The sequence below is a fragment of the Oncorhynchus kisutch genome, linkage group LG11 (genome assembly GCF_002021735.2).
Source record: "Oncorhynchus kisutch isolate 150728-3 linkage group LG11, Okis_V2, whole genome shotgun sequence".
Taxonomy (NCBI): domain Eukaryota; kingdom Metazoa; phylum Chordata; class Actinopteri; order Salmoniformes; family Salmonidae; genus Oncorhynchus; species Oncorhynchus kisutch.
In genome coordinates, this window is record NC_034184.2 from 5,911,764 (window position 1) to 5,938,345 (window position 26,582).

General features: G+C 41.1%; 1 protein-coding gene across 2 annotated transcripts in view; it reads right to left on the minus strand.

Moving 5' to 3' along the window:
- Positions 1 to 18,733, minus strand: part of LOC109875873 (regulator of G-protein signaling 17) — a 31,136-nt gene extending 12,403 nt beyond the window's left edge. The window contains exons 1-3 of one of the 2 annotated variants that reach the window (XM_031835205.1): positions 18,531 to 18,733; positions 9,519 to 9,654; positions 4,163 to 4,293 (exon numbers count right to left, since the gene is read on the minus strand). In XM_031835205.1, coding sequence (XP_031691065.1) covers positions 4,163 to 4,293; positions 9,519 to 9,521 — 134 coding nt within the window. In that variant the 5' untranslated portion in view covers positions 9,522 to 9,654; positions 18,531 to 18,733. The other variant, XM_020468307.2, reaches the window with a different exon arrangement.
- Positions 18,734 to 26,582: the final 7,849 nt, after the last annotated feature.

Here is a 26,582-nt window from a genome sequence, read left to right on the forward strand (position 1 = left end):
ATTATGATTGATTGTTTTTATAAGATAAGTTTAATGCTAGCTAGCAATTTACCTTGGCTTCTACTGCATTCGCGCAACAGGCAGGCTCCTCGTGGAGTGCAATGGTTAGAGCATTGGACTAGTTAACTGTGCGGTTGCAACTGTACGGTTGCAAGATTGGATCCCCTGAGCTGACAAGGTGAAAATCTGTTGTTCTGCCCCTGAACAAGGCAGTTAACCCACTGTTCCTAGGCCGTCATTGAAAATAAGAACGTGTTCTTAACTGCCTTGCCTAGTTAAATCAGTCTGTGTGTAAAGCATCATGGACACAGAGAGAGCGGAGAGAGATGACTCAAGTAGAGAACTATAAAAATGGACGTTACACACAGCGTATCACATTTTACAAACCAAACATTCAAATACCTCTGTAGAAGGTAAAGTAAAAACCCAAACTGGTCCATGCATTAATACTGGTATATCGTAAAATACGGTATACCGGCCAGCCCTACGTGATATTACGTGCTGCTGAAATCATTTACTTACATCATGGTAGTTTTAAAGACAGATACCATGTAGTTATAGAATATAACATTATTACCCAATAGAAGTACTGTATTTACAGGATAACACATCCTTATAGTAGCCTTATAGCATAACACATCCTTATAGTAGCCTTATAGCATAACACATCCTTATAGTAGCCTTATAGCATAACACATCCTTATAGTAGCCTTATAGCATAACACATCCTTATAGTAGCCTTATAGCATAACACATCCTTATAGTAGCCTTATAGCATAACACATCCTTATAGTAGCCTTATAGCATAACACATCCTTATAGTAGGCTTACAGCTTAACACATCCTTATAGTAGCCATACAGCATAACACATCCTTATAGTAGCCTTACAGCATAACACATCCTTATAGTAGCCTTACAGCATAACACATCCTTATAGTAGCCTTACAGCATAACACATCCTTATAGTAGCCTTATAGCATAACACATCCTTATAGTAGGCTTACAGCTTAACACATCCTTATAGTAGCCTTACAGCATAACACATCCTTATAGTAGCCTTACAGCATAACACATCCTTATAGTAGCCTTACAGCATAACACATCCTTATAGTAGCCTTACAGCATAACACATCCTTATAGTAGCCCATCTCCGCATTGAGTTTTTATTGAGCACCGCTTCCCATTGAAGCGTCTTAGTGCAAGTGTGCAAACCTAGGATCCTTTTGGATCCTAATTATATGGACAGGAGGAACTTGTCCTGATGTGTAGAATGACAGTTTCAAAACTATAGTGTTTCTCAAGTCGTTCTGCCTTTGCCTTTCTCAGGTCAGTAATGCACACTAGGGACAATGTGCAATGCAACTGACTGGTAGAACTCTCAGAAGTTGTGTTCCAAACATCAGTTGCCTCCAAACACATGACATATTCCCTCTACATCCAGGACATCAAAGAGTTTCTCAAAACCCCAGAGTCTTCACAATAGATCATGGATGTTGATGGATGTATTACTCCAGGCTAATATGAGAACAGACTTATTCTAAGCCCTAAAATATGATATCAAATATTATATCATTTGTAGTATTAGAGCTTTGTTTATAACCTTTGATCAGTTTGTAAATGTATTAAATTACTGTTTGCTGATTTTGTCATCGTAAACTTCACCCCCTTTATGTAAATGAAAAGGACGGCTTATGAATACAATAATGGGATGATGTGCAAACTACAACCAATGATGTCCAGTAAAATGTACAATGTTCAATTCACATTAGCTCCACAGAAAGAGGAAGAGTATTAAGCATTAGTGATGGTAAAAAAAAACGAGTTACATATTGCAATATTATTTGTGGACAACATATCTCTCGTCTCCCTGCAGCAGACACACAGTGAGCAATATGTTTGGAACAGAGATCCCAATATCGAATCACAATATACAGTACCAGTCAAAAGTTGACACACCTACTTATTCAAGGGTTTTTCTTTATTTTTCCTATTTTCTATATTGTAGAATAATAGTGACCCCATGAAAACTATGAAATAACACATAACGAATCATGTGTTAAACAAATCAAAATATATATTTGAGATTCTTCAAAGTAGCCACCCTTTGCCTTCAAGGCACACTTAACGAGCATGACTACCACAGCATTCTGCAGCAATACGCCATCCCATTTGGTGTGCGCTTAGTGGAACAGGACAATGACCCAACACACCTCCAGGCTGTGTAAGGGCTTTTTGACCAAGGAGAGTGATGGAGTGCTGCATCAGATGACCTGGCCTCCACAATCAACCGACCTGAACCCAATTAAGATGGTTTGGGATGGCCTCCCGGGTGGCGCAGTGGTTAAGGGCGCTGTACTGCAGCGCCAGCTGTGCCAACAGCACAGGCTCTGATGGTCCGTGGGGCGATGCACAATTGGCCTAGCGTCGTCCGGGTTAGGAACGGCTAGGCCGGTAGGGATGTCCTTGTCTCATCGCGCACCAGCGACTCCTGTGGCAGGCCGTGCGCAGTGTGCACTAACCAAGGTTGCCAGGTGTTTCCTCCGACACATTGGTGCTTCCGGGTTGGATGCAACGGTCCCCCCTTTTGTTAACACAGTATTTTCCAAAAATCGAATTGCACCTTGAGGATTGATTATAAACTATGTTTGCCATGTTTCTGTCGATATTATGGAGCTAATTTGGAATATTTTTTGCCGTTTTCGTGACTGCAATTTCCAGGCGATTTCTCAGCCAAAAGTGAAGAACAAACGGAGCTATTTCGCCTACAAAAATAATATTTTTTGAAAAAAGGAACATTTGCTATCTAACTGGGAGTCTCGTGAGTGAAAACATCCGAAGCTCATCAAAGGTAAACGATTTCATTTGATTGCTTTTCTGATTTCCGTGACCAAGTTACCTGCTGCTAGCTGGACAAAATGCTATGCTAGGCTACCGATAAACTTACACAAATGCTTGTCTAGCTTTGGCTGTAAAGCATATTTTGAAAATCTGAGATGACAGGGTGATTAACAAAAGGCTAAGCTGTATATATAATATACAATATATTTCATTTGTGATTTTCATGAATAGGAATATTTTCTAGGAATATTTATGTCCGTTGCGTTATGCTAATTAGAGTCAGATGATGACAACGGTCCCGTTCACGGGATGGGGTGTCACTAGAGGTTAAGAAGCAGTGCGGCTTGGTTGGGTTGTGTATCGGAGGACGCATGACTTTCAACCTTCGTTTCTCCCGAGCCCGTATGGGAGTTGTAGCGATGAGACAAGATAGTAGCTACTAAAACAATTGGATACCACGAAACTGGGGAGAAAAAGGGTCAAATTTAAAAAATAATAACAATAAAATTAAAAAATGGTTTGGGATGAGTTGGACCGCAGAATGAAGCTGGATAGCTCAGCATATGTGGGAACTCCTTCAAGGCAGTTGGAAAAGCATTCCAGGTGAAGCTGGTTGAGAGAATGGCGAGAGTGTGCAAATCTGTCATCAAGGCAAAGGGTGGAACTTCGAAGAATCTAAAATATATGTTTTGATTTGTTTAACACTTTTTTGGTTACTATATGATTCCATATGTGTTATTTCATACTCTTCACTATTATTCTACAGTGTAGAAAATAGTTAAACTTTTGACTAGTACTGTACATAGAATCGTAAAAGTCGTGAGTCGTGAGTGAGTCGCAATAAATACAGTATCGTATCGGCACCTAAGTAGAGCGATAATATCGTATCGTGAGGGCCCTGGCAATTCCCGGCCCTAGTAAGCAGTAGTATATGGGAGTGTCTTATTAAATTATTTCCCCATGCAGCAGATAATTGGTCTGAAACATTGTTTATGCACCCATAGTACTGAAAACACTGAGGGGAAAAAAGACCTACAGTATTTCAGCATTCATTACCTTGATCTCTACACAATGTGATTGGCCTTAATACTTGGTGGATAAAGGCAATAATGTATAAATATTGGTCATTTTGACTTAAAGGGGGGAAAACTGCCTCTAGTTTACACTACTCTTCCCCCACTTATATCAAAACATTTTTAGAGTGAGGTTGAAAGGGATGTGGTCATGAAAGTAATGTTTCTTATTCAGTCTATAGCAGGGACTTCAGGTTATTTGGAGAACCCTGACCTATTGAAAATGGAGGAGACATGGGGACAGACGTACCAGAGGCATTTACAACAACCACACCAGCACATGCAGCAGTTGTTGGGTCGTGGGTGGCCAGGCGCCTGGGGACGTCCTTCAATGTGTGGCTGCTGCCGTTTTCTCATGTCAACTCCGCTTAAACTTCGGGGCTGTGGAGGAAACCCAAACAAGTTGGTTAGGGACAATCCTATCTTCCTAATAGATGGATGAATATCACAACATTGGTAAGGGATAGTGATGCACTGATATCACATTTTTGGCCGATACCGATATCCGATATTTTCCTTGCCAAAAAAAAACAACCCCGATACCGATAACCGATATTGAACATTTTAGCGGCCTTTTAAGCATTCCAGTACAGTTAAATAGATACACACAACGGTCTAAGGCACTGCATCTCAGTGCAAGAGGCGTCACTAGTCACTGGTTCGAATCCAGGCTTTCCAGGCTGTTCACCTAAATTACACTAGGCAAGTAAGTATAAGAATGTAAGTATATCATTGTCACTACCTCCACATGCAAAGACGTGACCATGAGCAAAGAATAATGTTCTGTATTTCCACAAAGTCTAGGAGGTACTGTCTAGAGTTTACTAAGCCTGTATGTGAGTAAAGGTTATATAGCCTACTAGGTCTATGTGTGAGTAAAGGGTGTATAGCCTACTAGGTCTACATGTGAGGAAAGGTTATATAGCCTACTAGGTCTATATGTGAGTAAAGGGTGTATAGCCTACTAGGTCTATATGTGAGTAAAGGGTGTACAGCTTACTAGGTCTATATGTGAGTAAAGGGTGTATAGCTTACTAGGTCTATATGTGAGTAAAGGGTGTATAGCCTACTAGGTCTATATGTGAGTAAAGGGTGTATAGCTTACTAGGTCTATATGTGAGTAAAGGGTGTATAGCCTACTAGGTCTATATGTGAGTAAAGGGTGTATAGCTTACTAGGTCTATATGTGAGTAAAGGGTGTATAGCTTGCTAGGTCTATATGTGAGTAAAGGTTATATAGCTTACAAGGCCTGTATGTGACTAGAAGGTCTATAGCCTACTAGGTCTATATGTGAGTAAAGGTTATATAGCTTACTAGGTCTATATGTGGATAAAGGGTTTTCAATACTTACCCTACGAAGTCCGGAGCCAACCTGATAATGAATTGCACCCACCTGGTGTCCCAGGTCTAAATCAGACCCTGATTAGAGGGGAACAATGAAAAAAATGCAGTGGAACTGGCTTCGAATTCCAAGGTGTAGTTTGAGGGCTCTATAGCCTACTAGGCCTATATGTGAGTAATGGGGAAGAAAATAAGCTAGCCTAAAAGGTTGCAGCGCAATAGCTGTGTGAAATTGACTACAGCTCAGCGTTCAACACCATAGTGCCCACAATGCTCATCACTAAGCTAAGGACCCTGGGACTAAACACCTCCATCTGCAACTTGATCCTGGACTTCCTGACGGGCCGCCTCCAGGTGGTAAGGGTAGATAACAACACATCTGCCACGCTGGTCCTTAACACTTGGGCTTAGTCCCCTCCTGTACTCCCTGTTCACCCACGACTGCATGGCCAAGCACGACTCCAACACCATCATTCAATTTGCTGACGACACAACAGTGGTAGGCCTGATCACCGACAACGATAAGACCTGGCAGTGTGGTGCCAGGACAACAACCTCGCTCTCAATGTGAGCAAGACGAAGGAGCTGATCGTGGACTATAGGAAAAGGAGGGCCGAACATTAACATCGTCGGGGTTGTAGTGGAGCAGGTCAAGAGTTTCAAGTTCCTTGGTGTCCACATCACCAACAAACTAAGTTGGTCCAAACACACCAAGACAGCTGTGAAGAGGGCACAACAAAACCTATTCCTCCTCAGGAGACTGAAAAGACTTGGCATGAGTCCCAAAGGTCTACAGCTGCACCATCGAGAGCATCCTGACCGGTTGCATCACCGCAACTGCTCGGCATCTAAGGCACTACAGAGGGTAGTGCGTATGGCCCTGTACATCACCGGGGGGGGGGGGCAAGCTTCCTGACATCCAGGACATATATACTAGGCGGTGTCAGAGGAAGCCCAAAAAGTTAACTCCAGTCCCCAAAGTCATAGACTGTTCTATGGGCTACCTCATGGCAAGTGGTACTGGAACACCAAGTTTAGAATCAAAAGGCTTCTTAACAGCTTCTACCCCCAAGCCATAAGACTCCTGAAATATGAATCCACCCAGACTATTTACATTGACTGACCCCCCCAGTCACGACTCGCTGTTTATCGTCTATGCATAGTCACTTTACAAATGACCTCCACTAACCTGTACCCCCGCACATTGACTTGGTACCGGTACCCCCTGTATATAGCCTTGTAATTGTTATGTACATTTATTGTGTTACTTCTTGATTGATAAAAAAAGAAGATTTAAAAAAAAAAAAAATTTATTAGTTTATTCAGTAAATATTTTTTTATACTCTATTTCTTGAACTGCATTGTTGGTTAAGGGCTTGTAAGTAAGCATTTCACGGTAAGGTCTACCTACAACTGTTGTATTCGGCGCATGTGACAAATACAATTTGATTTGAATATCTCCATTGTGAGAGCCAACAAAAGTAGGATACAAAGTCAAATGTTTTACTTCCTATCAAGCACATTCGGTCAATCAACCAAAAAAATTAGGAGCCTATTGGGAACATCCCTAGTAAATAAGACGAGCAAACGTAAAAAGATGTGAGCCAACAATGAAAACATTCTGGTACAATCACCACTATTATTAACATCCTGGTGCTGAATGGTACAATAATGCTTGTTTCAAATCAATCCCAAAGAACAGATTATAATTATAATAATCATAATCTGGGTGTGGAGCACGAGCACCAAGTATTAATAGAGAATATATATTTAGGCTAACATTTAAAAATACATTTCCTCTCTGCCCTCATTTAATCTCTCCTGTGATTCTACTTCACTACTTTTAAACTTTTCTTTTGAATCCAAAAACTATTAAATAAAGGATCATCTTACCTGCAAAGTCATCATTCAACTTTTGCTCCTTATTTATGGACACTATCAATGATCAGTGAGGAGGTTCCCTGTCTCTCTGAGTAGCCTAAACTTTAACATCCATGATGACACATGGACCAATAGGCCAAATATGCAAATCCTGAGTTGACCACTTGAGCAGCCATCGGTTTATTCACCTTCCACCGGTGGAAAACATGCACATTGATGCAAAATACAGTGACAAACACCTTTGTTCTAGCTGGGGACACGTCCACTCCACTGAAAAGAAATGCAAATAAACTCTCCATGTGGAAACACAAATATAGGCTTAGCCAAAGAACCTCCTTTTCATTCTGCAACTCCATCACATTTTGGCCAGGATTAATTTTTTACTGTATTTCTACTGTCAAACTACAGTGAGGATAATTTATATTTCATTAGCCATTTGGGAAATGTACTGTCTTTGATCTTGCTATAGGACGATAAAGAGAAAATTACCGACACTAACATTGCCTTCCTCATTTTGCGTACGTCGCAAAAGTTTGAGTGATTTTCGTACACAACATTCTTATAGATTTTTCGAAAACCATTATTTGGTCAAAAGTAATAACTTATGCATTATGTTGATTCCTGCTATGAGAGTATCTGCCTGTGCCTGTTTCGCTGTTGGCTGCTGTGTGAGAGCTACTCTCACTCCCCCTCCACTTGTGCACACAGTGTAGGGAGAGATGCAGTCCTACAACGTTTTTGTAGGACATTAGCCTACATTTACTGATTGATTAATCAATTAGCCTACATGCCTATACAGCAACAATATCATATTCAGAGTTAGTAGTCTAGATAAGTGTTGAGTTCCCCCTTCTTCAGGTGGTGAATAAAACAGCCTTTAGGCCAATAACGACAAAGAGGTTGGCAAATTCTCTATAGAACCAGAAATTAAATATTCAAATTCTGGATCCTATTTTTGACAGGTTGCACATCGAAACATAAATCCTGATTTCCCTGGATATGTTACATGAAATAGCTAACTTTGAGGCTACCATCTGTTATCTTACTTGGCACTGAAAACTTTTGTCTTGAGCCCTGCCGCTAATGTAAGGTAACGGTCCATTAAAATACTGATTGTTATATCGTGGCATTGCTATCGAGTCAAATAGTAACCTTTATCACATTTTTTTTTTTGGTCCATATTGTCCAGCTTAAGCACCCCCCCCCCCCCCCCCCCCCCAAAACAATGGTATTGTTAATTATTGCTGAATTATAGTTATCGCAAAACAAAATAAAAGGGTACATTTGCTGTCCATATCGCCCAGCTCTAAGTAGAAAATACAGAATGATTGAAAATAAAAGGGTACATTTGCTGTCCATATCGCCCAGCTCTAAGTAGAAAATACAGAATGATTGAAAATAAAAGGGTACATTTGCTGTCCATATCGCCCAGCTCTAAGTAGAAAATACAGCAGAGGAGTGGTATTGGAGTTACTTTCTTCAATGGGCCTTGGTTGGTTGTTTCAGTGGGAAGATCCAGAAAGCATTTTGTGGTTGCCATTCCTTAATAGTGTGCTCTCAGTACTGGTGACTCAGTACAAATTATTTTGTTCAATGGCAAATATGATTTTATTTTAAATCTACAGCTAATTTACTCATTATTAACAGCTGGTGATCCTAGCCAGGCCTGGCAGGGTAATGTAGACGCAACAGGCTTTGTAAGGTAATGTAGACTCAATATGTTTAGTAGGGTAATGTAAACACAATAGGCTTAGCAGGGTAATGTAGACTCAATAGGCTTAGCAGGGTAATGTAGACTCAATAGGCTTAGTAGGGTAATGTAGACTTAATAGACTTAGTAGGGTAATGTAGGCTTAATAGGCTTAGCAGGGTAATGTAGGCTTAATAGGGTTAATAGGCTTAGCAGGGTAATGTAGGCTTAATAGGGTTAATAGGCTTAGCAGGGTAATGTAGACTTAATATGGTTAATAGGGTACTGTAGGCTTAATTAATAGGGCCGATCTAAAGCAGCCTCCAAGGGTCCCGGCCCTCCTGCCACTCCAGTTTCTACCCATAATGCAAACACTATTCCAGAGCAATTTATAGGAGTCTGTCAGATGCATACAGCTGAATAGAATTTTGAGAATTCCAATAGGAGCATACTGAATTTCCTTAAATGGTGGACAGATATATGTAGGATGAAACTTAGCATTCACATTCACATTCACTACTATAAGGACATGGAACTCTGCCCTAAGTAACCTACCATGAGAATTAGTCAGTTGTTTCCACAGACAGACACTGCAGGAGAGTCATGGCGCTGAGGTAAATGGTTGGTTGAACTTGGGTGGGTTCAGAAGTAAAGCACTAGGGTGTGTCTACAGAGTAGTATCGTTGTTCTCACCATCACTGATGGAGGGCCAGGTGGTGAGGAGGGATGAGGAGGACAGCAGTCTCCGCCCTGGGTCTCAGCAGAGCTCAGGGACTCAGTGGGTGGACCATTTGCAGTGTTGCGTGCAAGGGGAGCAAAAATATACCATCTGAGAAAAAGAACAGAAATACAGTGCATAGTAATATTGTACAGACAGATAGTAGGTTTATATTAACCTTTGACCATTAGGCCAGGAGTGTCAAACTCAATTCCTGGAGGACCATGTGTCTGCAGGTGATTGATTAATTAAGGTCATCGATTAGTTAGGAACTCCCTTCACCTAGTAGTCTAGGTCTTAATTGGTTAAAAATTCAAAATTAAATAAAAAGTGGAAACATGGCCCTCCAGGATTTGAGTTTGCCACCCCTGCATTAGGCCTACTTTTCACTCTGTTGATGAACTCCACCACAAATCCTGGTTGGTCTCTTATTCGACACCTCCAAAAATGAAACTGTGCATAATGGAGGCAATAGTCTAACATTTTTCAAAAGTGACTGTTCCCACATGCGAGTTGTGTTTCACAGTTTTAGGCTAGCTATAGCCTGGGCCTATACTGCAGAACTACTGCAAACACATGACTGAAGAGGTCTAGATGGTCATATCCATGACAACTACAGAGATCCTTTCTCATCTGGTTCCTAACATGGCCTGGGGAGAGCCACTGACAGACCTCAGCAAGGCAGGGTACTATAGAGGATCAGGAGGTTCACAATAAACACTTTATTCCATATACTTACAAGTCAAAGTTAACTCTGTCAGGAAAAAGTGTCTACTGGCCTAGGAATTTCAATCTGTCCCACTGCTATTTCAGCACCCTCTCCTCCAATCTGTCCCACTGCTATTTCTGATCCTCTGTATAGTACCCTCCAATCTGGCCCACTGCTATTTCTGATCCTCTGTATAGTACCCTCCAATCTGGCCCACTGCTATTTCAGCACCCTCTCCTCCAATCTGGCCCACTGCTATTTCTGATCCTCTGTATAGTACCCTCCAATCTGGCCCACTGCTATTTCAGCACCCTCTCCTCCAATCTGTCCCACTGCTATTTCTGATCCTCTGTATAGTACCCTCCAATCTGGCCCACTGCTATTTCAGCACCCTCTCCTCCAATCTGTCCCACTGCTATTTCTGATCCTCTGTATAGTACCCTCCAATCTGGCCCACTGCTATTTCTGATCCTCTGTATAGTACCCTCCAATCTGGCCCACTGCTATTTCAGCACCCTCTCCTCCAATCTGGCCCACTGCTATTTCAGCACCCTCTCCTCCAATCTGGCCCACTGCTATTTCAGCAACCTCTCCTCCAATCTGGCCCACTGCTATTTCAGCACCCTCTCCTCCAATCTGGCCCACTGCTATTTCTGATCCTCTGTATAGTACCCTCCAATCTGGCCCACTGCTATTTCAGCACCCTCTCCTCTATACTTCAGGTCCTATCCAATAAACAAAAAATAGACTTACAGTACCAGTCAAAAGTTTGGACACACCTACTCATTCAAGGGTTGTTCTTTATTTTGTATTATTTTCTACATTGTAGAATAATAATGAAGACATCAAAACTATTAAATAACAGTAACCAAAAAATTGTTAAACAAATCTAAATATATTTTATATTTGAGATTCTTCACAGTAGCCATTGTTTGCCTTGACAGCTTTGCATACTCTTGGCATTCTCTCAACCAGCTTTATGAGGTAGTCACCTGGAATGCTTATCCAACATTCTTGAAGGAGTTCCCACATATGCTGAGCATTTTTTGGCTGCTTTTCCTTCACTCTGTAGTCCAACTGATCCCAAACCATCTCAATTGGGTTGAGGTCGGGTGATTGTGGAGGCCAGGTCATTTGATGCAGCACTCCATCACTCTCCTTCTTGGTAAAATAGCCCTTACACAGCCTGGAGGTGTGTTTTGGGTCATTGTCCAGTTGAAAAACAAATGACAGTCACACTAAGCGCAAACCAGATGGGATGGTGTATCGCTGCAGGATGCTGTGGTAGCCATACTAGATAAGTGTGCCTTGAATTCTAAGTAAATCACAGACAGTGTCAACAGCAAAGCACCCCCACACCTCTTCCTTCATGCTTCATGGTGGGAACCACACATACGAAGATCCTCCGTTCACATACTCTGCGTCTCACAAAGACACAGCGGTTGGAACCAAACATCTCAAATTTAGACTCAGACCAAAGGACACATTTTTACTGGTCTAATGTCCATTGCTCATGTTTCTTGGCCCAAGCAAGCCTCTTCTTCTTATTGGTGTCCTTTAGTAGTGGCTTCTTTGCAGCAATTCAACCATGAATGCCTGATTCACGCAGTCTCCTCTGAACAGTTGATGTTGAGGTGTGTCTGTTAATTGAACTCTGCGATGCATTTATTTGGGCTGCAATTTCTGAGGCTGGTAACTCTATTGAACTTATCCTCTGCAGCAGAGGTAACTCTAGGTCTTCCTTTCCTGTGGCAGTCCTCATGAGCCAGTTTCATCATAGCACATGATGGTTTTTGCGACTGCACTTGAAATTTTACAGACCTTCATGTCTTAAAGCAATGGACTGTCATTTCACTTTGCTTATTTGAGCTGTTCTTGCCTTAATATGGAATTGGTATTTTACAAAATAGGGCAATCTTCTGTATACCAACCTTACCTTGTCACAATACAACTGATTGGCTCAAACGCATAAAGAAGGAAAGAAATTCCACAAAGCACACCTGTTAATTGAAATGCATTCCAGGCGACTACCCCATGAAGCTGGTTGAGAGAATGCCAAGAGTGTGCAAAGCTGTCATCAAGGCACATGGTGGCTACTTTGAAGAATCTCAAATAGAAAATAATAATAATAGAAAATAAAATAATTCCACTACCAATAACATGCTGTTACACATCCCCAGGACCTCTCCTCAGTCCCAACAGAGGACTCACATCCCCAGGACCTCTCCTCAGACCCAACAGAGGACTCATCCCCAGGACTCTCCTCAGTCCCAATAGAGGACTCATCCCCAGGACTCTCCTCAGTCCCAACAGAGGACTCATCCCCAGGACTCTCCTCAGTCCCAACAGAGGACTCATCCCCAGGACCTCTCCTCAGTCCCAACAGAGGACTCATCCCCAGGACCTCTCCTCAGTCCCAACAGAGGACTCATCCCCAGGACCTCTCCTCAGTCCCAACAGAGGACTCATCCCCAGGACCTCTCCTCAGTCCCAACAGAGGACTCATCCCCAGGACCTCTCCTCAGTCCCAACAGAGGACTCATCCCCAGGACCTCTCCTCAGTCCCAACAGAGGACTCATCCCCAGGACCTCTCCTCAGTCCCAACAGAGGACTCATCCCCAGGACCTCTCCTCAGTCCCAACAGAGGACTCATCCCCAGGACCTCTCCTCAGTCCCAACAGAGGACTCATCCCCAGGACCTCTCCTCAGTCCCAACAGAGGACTCATCCCCAGGACCTCTCCTCAGTCCCAACAGAGGACTCATCCCCAGGACCTCTCCTCAGTCCCAACAGAGGACTCATCCCCAGGACCTCTCCTCAGTCCCAACAGAGGACTCATCCCCAGGACCTCTCCTCAGTCCCAACAGAGGACTCATCCCCAGGACCTCTCCTCAGTCCCAACAGAGGACTCATCCCCAGGACCTCTCCTCAGTCCCAACAGAGGACTCATCCCCAGGACCTCTCCTCAGTCCCAACAGAGGACTCATCCCCAGGACCTCTCCTCAGTCCCAACAGAGGACTCATCCCCAGGACCTCTCCTCAGTCCCAACAGAGGACTCATCCCCAGGACTCTCCTCAGTCCCAATAGAGGACCGCTCTGAATAAGAGCATCTGCTAAATGTAAAAGTAGATCCACAAATGGGCACAATTATACATTTGCGCGCAGTCTAGGTAGCCTATGCCTACTTCTATGCATAAATCAGGTGCGTGTCCTTGCTCAACACTGACAAGAGTGCTTCAAACAAAAGCTAATGAGTAAATGGAATGAAATAAACTAAAACTTGTTCATCACAAGTGTAGCATAGGTTGTGAGCTCTGCAAAAACACATGTCCAGTCTGACAATGAGAACCGCAAAATACTGGTATAATAAAATAATTAAAGCATTAACAGAAATGACCCTAACCAAACAAACATTGTAGATTGGAAATGGGGATTAACAGTAAATGTACTACTGGTGATGAGGAATTGATAGACTAATAATCAAAGAGCATACAATTCACACAATGAAATTGAATTGGTGCGCATGAATTGGTGGGAGAGAGCGCATTAGACAACTTGTTTATCCCCTTCTACTTGACCTGACATTTCAAAGACACATTATCTTCACACATACTGTAGGCCTAAGGAATACACTTACAAAAGGTGTCATGTCCAAAGCAGTAGCTATTTTTTTTAAACAAATGCAATTTCACTTATTTTATCAACTTTATCAAATTGCTTGGCGTGCCAAGGCAAATACTGTCTTACTTGTCAGATGCCAGTCTTAGAGTGATGGACTGTGCCATCCAAGCACAAATAAGGCTGGAGTCTCCTGAGCCATGAAAAAAAAAGTGTCTACTCTACAATTTAATGTAATTATTATTATTTTTTTATTTTTTTATCTGTTGACCAACAGCATATCAACTAAAACAATCGACTAGCCCAGCCCTAACAAGCTCTGGGAGCCCTTTCAGGCAAGCCATGAAATATGACTGACTGAAAAAACGTATTTGAGACTTGGCCTCCTACTTCGTAATGTCCAAAATGCATGCAGTTTTCTACTTTAACTGGTCAAATAAAGTCTGTACTCCAACATTTAGACATTAAGGATAATAAAAATTAAAAATTAAATGTAAACACATTTTATTTTGCATGATCGGGTTGACATTCCCAGGAAATTGACAAGGTATAGTCCATCATCACTACAGTACCTGTCAATTAAATAGCTAGACTGGAATGAATGCATGGCAATTTTACATCATGGCTGTTTGTGTGAAAGCCTATGGCATTTTCTCAATTGGGCATAAGTCCGTCCTCTCCTTGGCTCCTCCGTCCTTCTATCCTCTGTTGCGCAGAAACGGAGTCGCTATATTGTAGGAGTGTCAATACCATTGAGATATATATAGGACTCTAGATGGATATAATTAACTTTAGCATGGACATTGCCATCATTTTAAAGTAGTTAACTGTGTTGGGATTCTTATTAGAGGTCGACCGACTAATCGGAATGGCCGATTTCAAGTTTTCAAACAATCGGAAATCGGTATTTTTGGGTGCCGATTTTTTTTTATACCTTTATTTAACTAGGCAAGTCAGTTAAGAACACATTCTTATTTTCAATGAAGGCCTAGGAACGGTGGGTTAACTGCCTTGTTCAGGGGCAGAACGACAGATTTTCACCTTGTCAGCTCGGGGGAACCAATCTTGCAACCTTACAGTTAACTAGTCCAATGCAATAACGGCCTGCCTCTCTCTCGTTGCACTCCACAAGGAGACTGCCTGTTACGCGAATGCAGTAAGCCAAGGTAAGTTGCTAGCTAGCATTAAACTAATCTTATGAAAAACAATTCATCATAAACACTAGTTAACTACACATGGTTGATGATATTCCCAGATATTATCTAGCATGTCATGCGTTGCATATAATCTGACTGAGCATACAAGTATCTAAGTATCTGACTGAGCGGTGGTAGGCAGACGCAGGCGCGTAAACATTCATTCAAACAGCACTTTCGTGCGTTTTGCCAGCAGCTCTTCGTTGTGCGTCAAGCATTGAGCTGTTTATGACTTCAAGCCTATTTAGCTCCCGAGATGAGGCTGGTGTAACCGAAGTGAAATGGCTAGCTAGTTAGCGCGCGCTAATAGCGTTTCAAACGCCACTCGCTCTGAGCCTTCTAGTTGTTGTTCCCCTTGCTCTGCATGGGTAACGCTGCTTCGATGGTGGCTGTTGTCGTTGTGTTGCTGGTTTGAGCCCAGGGAGGAGCGAGGAGAGGGACGGAAGCTATACTGTTACACTGGCAATACTAAAGTGCCTATAAGAACATCCAATAGTCAAAGGTTAATGAAATACAAATGGTAGAGGGAAATAGTCCTATAATTCCTATAATAACTACAACCTAAAACTTCTTACCTGGGAATATTGAAGACTCATGTTAAAAGGAACCACCAGCTTTCATATGTTCTGAGCAAGGAACTGAAACGTTAGCTTTCTTACATAGCGCATATTGCACTTTTACTTTCTTCTCCAACACTTTGTTTTTGCATTATTTAAACCAAATTGAACATGTTTCATTATTTACTTGAGGCTAAATAGATTTAAATGATGTATTATATTAAGTTAAAATAAGTGTTCATTCAGTATTGTTGTAATTGTCATTTTTACAAATAAAAAATATTTTTTTTTAAATCGTCAGATTAATCGGTATCGGCTTTTTTGGTCCTCCAATAATCGGCATTGAAAAATCATAAATCGGTCAACCTCTAATTCTTATGGTTTGGTTTGATCAGTCAATGGATCATAGCATTGCCTTCTTTAAATTGGTTTGCCTAGATAGTAAATGGCTTTGAGCTATATTACCGACATCTAGTGGCCACAGTAAATGACTGATACAGAAGATTTGTTTCAGGTTTCCAGCACTGCAGGTGGAGGTAAATCACTAATATTAGCTTTATACTTTTTTCAAATGCACAAATCTACTTTAAAAAAAATTGAGGTAGCCTCAATGTCACTGCCCATGCGGTCACAGTCGCCATAATGACTCCGATACAAAGATTAGGCTAGTGCTCTAATTCAATTGTCAATTTGTTAAAGAGATACTTCACCTAAATTATACTAGGCAAGTCAGTTAAGATCAAATTACTATTTACAATGACGGCCTACACCGGCCAAACCCGGGTGATGCTGGGCCAATTGTGCGCCGCCCCATGGGACTCGCAATCATGGCCGTTGTGAAACAGCCTGGAATCGAACAAGGGTGTCTATAGCACTGAGATGCAGGGTGTGTTACTCTAGCACTGAGATGCAGTGCCTTAGTCCACTGCGCCACTCGGGAGCTTCACAATCAACGTAAGATACACATATTATATCATCCCAAATGTGTTAGATGGTTTTCCAAAACGATCTCAACAAACCATTTCTGTATGGACCTCTTTGGCAGTAGAATGGCCTTACTGAAAAGCTCAGTGAATTCAACATGGCACCATCATAGGATGCCACCTTTGCAACAAGTCAGTCAGATTTTTACCCTGCTAGAGCTGCCCCGGTCAACTGTAAGTGCTGTTATTGTGAATTGTCTAGGAGCAACAACAGCTCAGCTGCGATTTCATTTCATTAGGTTCCTGAAGTACAGTTCTTGTGCGGAGGTTGCATCCCGTTCTGTAAGCCTGTGTGGTTTCCATGGCTGAGCAGCCACACACAAGCCTAAGATTACCATGCACAATGCCAAGCGTCGGCTGGTGTGGTGTAAAGCTCGCTGTCATTGGTCTCTGGAGCAGTGAAAACGTGTTCTCTGGATTGATGAATCACGCTTCATCATCTGGCAGTCCGTTTGACAAATCTCAGTTTGGGGGATGCCAGGAGAACACTACCTGCCCCAAAACATTGTGCCAACTGTACAGTTTGGTGGAGGAGGAATAATGGTCTGGGGCTGTTTCTCATGGTTCGGGCTAGGCCCCTTAGTTCCAGTGAAGGGAAGTCTTAACACTACAGCATACAATGACATGCTAGACGATTCTGTGCTTCCAACATTGTGACAAAAGTTTAGGGAAGGCCCTTTCCTGTTTCAGCATGACAAAGTGAGGTCCATACATAATTGGTTTGTTGAGATCGGTGTGGAAGACCATCAAACACATTTGGGATGAATTGGAAAGCCAGACCTAATCGCCCAACATCAGTGCCCAACCTCACTAATGCTCTTGCGGCTGAATGGAAGCAAGTCCCTGCAGCAATGTTCCAACATCTAGTGGAAAGCATTCCCAGACAAGTGGAAGCTTTTATAGCAGCAATTTGGGGACCAATTCCATATTAATGCACATGATTTTGGAATGAGATGTTCGAAGAGCAGGTTTCTACATACTTTTGGTCATGTAGTGTACTTTCGGATGATTTGGACATGATACATGAAAAACATGCTATTATTGGTCCCATGAATTAAATTGGATTTGTGCCACAAATGCTAAAATGTTAGCATGCGGAAACAGTGCCAGCTGTTTCCTCTAAGGAGAAAAGCATATACACATTTAAAAAGTATATGCTACTTATGGTTTGTTTTATCTAATAAAATGTCTAGCACACCTCCGCATTTATTTTTACCACTTTACACATGTAGTTTGGCATTCCACCTCTGTAAAGGTAATTTGCCTGATCATGTGCTAGTGGAGGAGTCATTTCTAATGACTTCTAATGTTTCCAAGTTCCCTCTTCACAACCAATTGAGATTCTCCCCTTATATTCCATATGGAAAACGGCAGGCTGGAGCGGTAGCCTAGTTCAGCCATACCAAGCAAACTGACTCGCTGCCAATTGAAATGTATGACATAGTTAGCTAGTGAGCAGTGGTAAAATCGTACATTTTAGAACTAGCTAACTAAATACACTTAACAGCATATCACATGCTTGCCATAATTTGCTAAAACATTCGCATCATAGCTGTCCTTGCCTGCAGCTCCTGGGGTGTTGTGCGTGGTTCTCTGTGATTCGAAGCATCTGCAGCTGTGATTCTGCACTAACTAGCTAGCTAAAACATTGCATGTAACGTTAGCTGCAAAGACAATCTGATTCTGCTTGGCAAGACACCGCATGATAATGCAAAACTAATAGAAAACTACGATAGTGCCTTATTGTCACATCAACAAAAATAAGAATAACCCCCAATTTCTGTATAGCTAGCTAACATTAGACCGTTCTCTCATTTTCTGTGCTGCGAAGAAGAGCTATGAAGAGCTAGCTATGAAACTAGCATGGCTAGTGCTAGCTCGTGGGACATTTAACAGAAGAATGAAGAATATCCATAATCTTACCCTTTTAATTCTGGTTGTCAGTATTCTGTAGTGGTTCATTTATACGTGTTTTATGTTGATGCTTGTTAAATCGCACAGTAAAGATGCATCCTGCCTTATAATCTCCATCGGCGGTGTTTTTCTTCCATCCGCCCAACTTCAGCACCGACTCCGAGCCAGTGGACATACTGCGCAAGCGTGCTGCTGTCACTGTCAACTCACGCTGGCCAGGCTGCAGGGTGGGGAAAACTGAGTTGCTACATTGATTTTTCAAAGATGGAGGTAGTAATATTGAAGCATTTATTGTACGTTTCCTAGTGTCTTTGCCACATAGACAGCCACTGTCCCCGGTTAAAAAATTGCGACTTTGTAAATGAGGACGAATGACACGTCATGTGTTATATCACATGTTTCTTGTAACATAAGTGGTTACTTAAATTCTTTATCAAGTACTGGAAAAAGTGGGCTTGGTATGTGTATGTTGGAACATGTTTTGATGCCATGCAAGATCATCATCACTCTGTTGGGCACAGCCTTCAGCACTTTTACACAATATGTTGTTTTAGGTCATTTTAAATATATTTAACATACAGTATTCCATTATAAATATCCCATAATTTAAGTATTCTTAATTGCCATAATAAATATGAAGAGTGGCTATTGCTGCCTACTCCTAAAGCTGCAGAGGCTTTAATTCTGTCACACATTTTCTGTAATTTGTTGGTTGTTCTATTTTTTAGGGTTCTCCTTGGTACGCCTTGATGTAGCCTGAAAGATAGAAGGTAATTCTGATCTTACTAAGCATTGGCTCGTCGTAGTTCAGGGATCTGAAACAAAAACATGTGTTTGCGTATGGGATATATGCAATACTTTCTCTGAGCCAAGTTGGCCAATTGTTAAGCTGTAGCAAAATATGAAGTATTCCCACCTTTAACATAATTGCTTTGTATTTTATCTCTATTTGCAGGGGGTGTTTGTAATAATTTGGATATAAATGGGAATGAGAGTTTTCTACACTGGAGATAAATAAGAGCCATGTGTGTTTTCAAGGCCCTCCATCACACTTGACTGGTAGTCTAATATCTGGGTATGAGGTATCATTGCCAGTGGACATTACAGTTTCACCTTGTGAGAGATGGGAAGTGCAACAAATGTTTGCTCTAATCCTCCACTGGGAGGCATCAAAACCATGTTGCCTTCTCATTCCGAGAAATACAACTGGTGAATCATGCCTGTTGTTGAATGGAGGGCAATTGAAATTATCTTCTAAAGTGCATGGTGTTACTATATAATGTGACTCATTTAAAGAACAGCCTATATATTTTGTGCAACTCAAAGAGGCAATTATAGAAGCATTATTATATTTATAATACATTTTTTAATTTTTAAAGCCTAATATAGAGTAAACAATACAGTAGTTAAGTAACAGTGAATATTGTTTCATTATGCCAAGTGGCATAAGAACATCAAAGACTTAGCCTTCCTCTCCCAAACTGAGGAAACCTTCCACAAAGAGGGTCTTAGACCAGACGATAGGCATGGTACAGCAAATTAAATAAACAAAACACTATCAAAAGTAAAACAGTCCCTACCACCCATCAACCCAGCACTGCTGCCCTCCTTTTTACCAGCATGTCCTGCTCCAACGGTCCAACCCTGGGAAGTCTACAAAAAGCTACAGAAGGTGAAAACCTGAAAGGCTTAACGGGGTTTGCTAATAAAGGAGTTTGCAAATGAATTGAGCTTGGACTACTGGCTGGCATTCTTAACTTATCTCTACAAGAGGGCATTGTTCCTGACGAATGAAAATAAGCTATAGAGGTCCCCTTACCTGAATCCAAGACATCTCACTAACTTTCTGAGCAAAGAGAGCTTTATCACTGAATGGGATCTTACCTATATCCTACGCCAGATTGACACCCAGCAGTATGGATGTCTTGGATAGTTACATCTGTGCTACTGACTTAGTCTGGCTTTAATTCTAGCATGTCTACAAATTAATCATTGATATGTTGGATTCATATCACCATCTCAACCAAAATCTAAGTTAAATAATAGGACTAAATCAAATCAACACTTTATTGATAGTGCATTTAAAGTTTGATTTATTTAGTCTTATTCTTTAACTTAGATGTTTGTTTTTCCATTGGAATTCGGTTGTGCTTTTAGATGATTGAAAGCATAGTGACACATTGGAAATTCAACTAACTTTTGGCTGTCTTTTTGAGTGGATGAATATAGGTTGTAATCAAATCAAAGTCACAACCATTATTACCCAATTATCTATGCTGAAATGACATAGTGTGCTCGGAGGGTAGTGTTCTTACAGACACTCCACGGTAAAGCACTCCATCCCACACCAGAACCCCTCTAATATCATAAGATAATCACTTGACCTACATGATGACTTGGGTGCAGACACAATAAGATCCAAGGCCCAACATGACCCAGTAATAATGTGCATTGTTACCTTCAAATTATATTTCTTTATGATGGGGGAAAACAACTAACTTCCTGCAATTCTACACATTGTGCCATGGGGCAAAGAGGAACATTTGCAGTTTTATAGCTAATCTTATGCTATTCTACACATTTTGCCATGAAGCTGAGAGAAAATCTTTCATTTTTAAAGCTAATTAAAAAATGTAAAATATGGATGTGTTGACTGTGATAAACGCACTAGATTATGTGCTTCAACACCTGCATTGCTTGCTGATTGGGATTTTAGGCTGGGTTTCTGTACAGCATTCTGAGATATCTGATGTACGAAGGGCTATATAAATACATTCGTTAAAACTATTCAATTGGGCCTGGATCAAACATTCCCTTCAGCTACAAGGGTACTGTATGAATCCTATTCAAGACCGGCTCTGTAGTGTGTGAAACTTAGACAGAAGATTCAATATGAAGCTGTTAAACATCTCACTCAGTTTGTTCCATCCACAATACATGACATATTAATTAATGTTTTATTTGATATGAAATACAGTGGTATGCATACCAGGGGGCTATAATGGTTCATATTTCCTAACTTAGAGGTATTGCAGTAGAGGTAAGAAGAGGTTCATAATTGTTGTATGCTCTCATTGTCACGGCTTTCTTCTGTTGAAGGAGAGGCGGACCAAAACACAGCGTGGTTATTTTGATACATCTTTAATAAAGATGACAATAGAACAATATACAAAAACAAGAACAGAGAAAAACCAAAAACAGCCCTATCTGGTGTAACAAAGACAGGAACAATCACCCACAAAACCCAACACAAAACAGGCTACCTAAATATGGTTCCCAATCAGAGACAAAGACTAACACCTGCCTCTGATTGAGAACCATATCAGGCCCAAACACAGAAACAGACAAACAAGACATCCAACATAGAATGCCCCTCAGATCACACCCTGACCAAACAAAACATAGAACATACAAAGCAAACTATGGTCAGGGTGTGACACTCATGCTGGTGAAGGCTGGTAGCCATTGAAACCAAATGGTGAAAACTAGTCAGCTGTTGGCTGCTAAAGAACGGAAAAATTGAGCTTTTTGCACATATAACTTTTTCACAGAAGTTCCCAGTTCAACCATCACTTAGATAAAGATAAAGCCTACTGATACAAATAATATATATATCTTTTTTTACATTGATTCAGATCCAGGAGTGGACCTTGAGAAATGTTTAACCATGGGTCCTGATTCTGTTCGCTGAATGCCTATTAGATAGGAGAGCCTCACAAATGTTTTCCTAAGACATTGACCTTAGAATACATTTTGAGACAGCAATTTATCCTCTGTATCTTGAAATATCACCCCAGGCCACACCCTTGTTAGAGTTTTCGATTTTAGGCTAAGAAAGATAATCCATATGGAGCTGTCGGGAGTTACTCTGCATGGCTGCAGAGTTGTGAAAGACCTTGTCATTTCGATTGATTCAGATGTCATTTTCGATACACATAACAAAACCATTTCAAATGTTCTGTGGTTGACTTTCCTTTTTGTCTTCCAGCCTTTTAAGAAGGATCCACCTAGGATTGACTTGGTCAGTCTATGTCATGGAGGTGTTCCTAATGTTTGTACACTCAGTGTAGATCTACCTATCTACACTGGGTCGTGGAAATTTCCTCTATTTACCAAATCATGGGAGCAAACCACACACACAAGTCAGAGTTAGTTATCAAAGTCCATCTTTAATTATATCAGCTCTATCACAATCCGGTGACTCTCAGGTAATTCAGTGTCTCTCAATGAATTCTCTGAGAGCCCCTTCCACATTGCAATAGCCTTTTGACTTTCAACAGTTCAGTATCTCTAATGAAAAGTTGAGAGTCCCCACACAACGGCAAAATGGGATCCTTTATAGCAAAGATACACAGGATAAGACAGCATCGGCATAATTCATTGTTCAGCTTTGTCTCCTCTCTCAAACTCAGAACCATAAACCAACCCTCCATATCAACAGGCATATATCAAATTGTCATTTAGATACAACCAATTCTAAATACAACCAATCCTGGACAAACTCACGGAGAGGAGAATGAGGCTATAGGTTAAGATAGAAACAACATTAGAGGCAGCATAGAATGATTCCAGACACTGCCACCCTCCTTTCCCCGCTGGGAAAGGTAGGGAGTAAAAGATATGTTTACACATGATGACACTTTGACCTCTCCCCTCTCTGCGGCCCATGCAACTTAGTCTTGACATAGAACAGATAACTGCAACCCCGCCACAGTATTATACAAAAATACCATTCTGATGAGAAGTAACTTACACACATTTGATGAATATAAAACATCTTACATATGTTACCAACAAATTCTGATTATTCCACGACAACTGTTAATGAGGCATACAGCATTTCTTCATATACAGTACCTTTGGAAATTATTAAGACACCTTGACTTTTTCCACCTTTTGTTAGGTTACAGCCTTATTTTAAAATGGATTTAAAACATGTTTTTATCTACACACACAACACCCCACGATGACAAAGAAAAAACAGGCTTTTAGAAATGTTTGCAAAACTATATAAAAAAACAACAACTGAAATATCCATAAGTATTCAGATGCTTTACTCTGTACTTTGTTGAAGCACAGCCTTGATTACAGCCTTGAGTCTTCTTGGGTATGACGTTACTGTAACGTATACGCTGGGAGTCGGAAAACAAGTGCAGGTGGTGAGTTTAATAATAAATGGAACATAGACCAATAAAAGAAACACGAGTAGTGTATAGACATGAAACACATAGTCAATATTGCCTGGGGAATGGAACTAAGGAAGTGACAGATATAGGGGAGGTTATCAGTGAAGTGATGGAGTCCAGGTGTGACGTGACAGCTACAAGCTTGGCACACCTGTATTTTGGGAGTTTCTCCCATTCTTCTCCGCAGATCCTCTAAACCTCTGGCAGGTTGGATGGGGAGCGTTGCTGCCGGGCTCTGGCTGGGCCACTCCTGCGTTGTCTTGACCTTGTGTTTAGGGTCATTGTCTTGTTGGACGGTGAACCTTTGCCTCAGTCTGAGGTCCTGAGCAGGTTTTCATCAAGGATCTCTCTATACTTTGATTTGATCTTTCCCTCGATCCTGACTAGTCCCCTAGTCCCTGCCACTGAAAAACATCCCCACAGCATGATGCTGCCACCATGCTTCTCAGTAGGGATGGTGCCAAGTGTCCTCCAGACGTGACTCTTGCCATTTAGGCCAAAGAGTTCAATTTTGGTTTCATCAGACCAGAGAATCTTGTTTCTCGTGGTCTGAGAGTCTTTTAGGTGCCTTTTGGAAAACTCCAAGCGGGCTGTCGTGCCTTTTTATTGAGGATGGCTTCCATCAGGCTACTCTACCATAAAAGCCTGATTGGTGAAGTGCTGCAGGGATGGTTGTCCTTCTGGAAGGTTGTCCCATCTGAACAGAAAAACTCCAGAGCTCTGTCAGAGTGGCCATCGGGTTCTTAGTCACCTCCCTGACCAAGGCCCTAATCCCCCGATTTCTCAGTTTGGCTGGTCGGCCACCACTAGGAAGAGTCTTGGTGGTTCCAAACTTCTTCTATTTAAGAATGACGGAGGCCACTGTTTTCTTTTGGACCTTCAACACTGCAGAAATATTTTGGTACCCTTCCCCAGATATGTGCCTCGACACAATCTTGTCTCTGAGCTCTACGGACAATTCCTTCGACCTCATGGCTTGGTTTTTGCTCTGACATGAACTGTCAACTATGGGACCTTATGGGACAGGTGAGACATGTGTGTGCCTTTCCAATGTTTTAGGCAAGTCAGTTAAGAACAAATTCTAATTTACAATGACGGCCTCCCCCGGCCAAACCCGGACGACGACAACGCTGGGCCAATTGTGCACCGCCCTATGGGACTCTCAATCACGGCCGGATGTTATACAGCCTGGAATTGCACCAAGGACTGTAGTGACGCCTCTTGCACTGAGATGCAGTGCCTTAGACCACTGCGCCACTCAGGAGCCCAAATCATGTCCAATCAATTTAATATTCCACAGGTGCTCCAATTAAGTTGTATAAACATCTCAAGGATGATGAATGGAAAAAGGATGTACCTGAACCCAATTTTCGAGTCTCATAGCAAAGGGTCTGAATACTTATGTAAAGAAGATATCTGTTTTTTTATTTGTAATAAATTTGCAAAAAATTCTAAATCCTGTTTTCACTTTGTCATTATTGGGTATTGTATGTAGATTGCTGAGTTTTCTTTTTTAAAATCCATTTTAGAATAAGGCTGTAACGTAACAAAATGTGGAAATAGTCAAGGGGTCTGAATATTTTACAAATGCACTGTATGGAAGACTTTATTAATATATGGATTAATTGATGCATCAAATGTATCACATAACTGGTAAGTACTCACAATGAAAGAGGAATAAAGGATGGATTTGTTTCAAGTCGATGAAAATGAAATACTAAGGATGCTTAGTACAAAACACAAGTCGCCTTTATTGCTTTTAGCAATGCAGTTAGCAAACAGAATTTTAAATATCTTTCAACTCTCTAACAAAATATAAGATAACTCTGATTTCTATGTTTTGCTTTGGCTATTCCTTCATGAACATCTCACATTTATTTCAGTCTGATGAAGCTGTCACCTTGACAACGCTGGCACCTAAAGCCCACTCATTACCATTTTAAGCTGCATAAAATTGAAAGCATAATTGTTAATCCATTATAGCACTGAATGGATTTTTATTGAAAACAAACTTCACTTGAAATACAAAATTGCACTCCGCTGTACAGACCAACATCCCTGCACTTTGCAATACTTTCACAAACGTACAATGCAGCACATAAAACGACATCATGGACTCTTTTTCAGAAGGTTACACATTGAGGAGATAGGATAATGTGTTCAAAGAGAGAAATTAAATTAGTAATAGTTTTCCCAAAAAATGTTGATATTGTCTTACTTGCTGTTTTGGCAGATTAAATGACAACACATGATGGATTATCTATTTGACAGAGGCAGCAGATTTCCAGTGGCTCATCACACCTTTATAACTTAACTTCAAAGGGGAAATCCACTCAAAAACTATAGGGATGTTTTCAGTGATTAGTCCCAAAATGTTTTGCATATCAGCAGTTAAGTTTTCAAGATATTGGAATTTCAAGAACCAAAGTATCACCAGCCACATCACCATGATTATGTGTTTTGGATCATATGATGTTTTTTGCATCATTATGATGATGTAGGAAGGACTTGATTTATTAATTTTTTCCAGAAGGAACTTCAGTTGGGGCAAGTCGGATAGGATAAAAATAAAGATATATATTGTAAACATATGAACAGCAACATTCATACATGACAGATGCTAATGCTGACAAGATATATACAATATAAAGTCACACAAATCTGTTTAATTTAAAAGCTGTGCAATGCAAGATAAATGTAGGTCACACAATACCTGTATATGTTCATTTAAAAGCCATACTGATACCACTATAGAACTGTTAGTGGCTCTCTTGGTTTTATGAGTCTGCTCCCTGATGGCGGTTACATTTGAGTCTTTTAGCAGACACTCTCATCCAGAGCGACTTACAGTAGCGGTTAGGGTAAATGCCTTGCT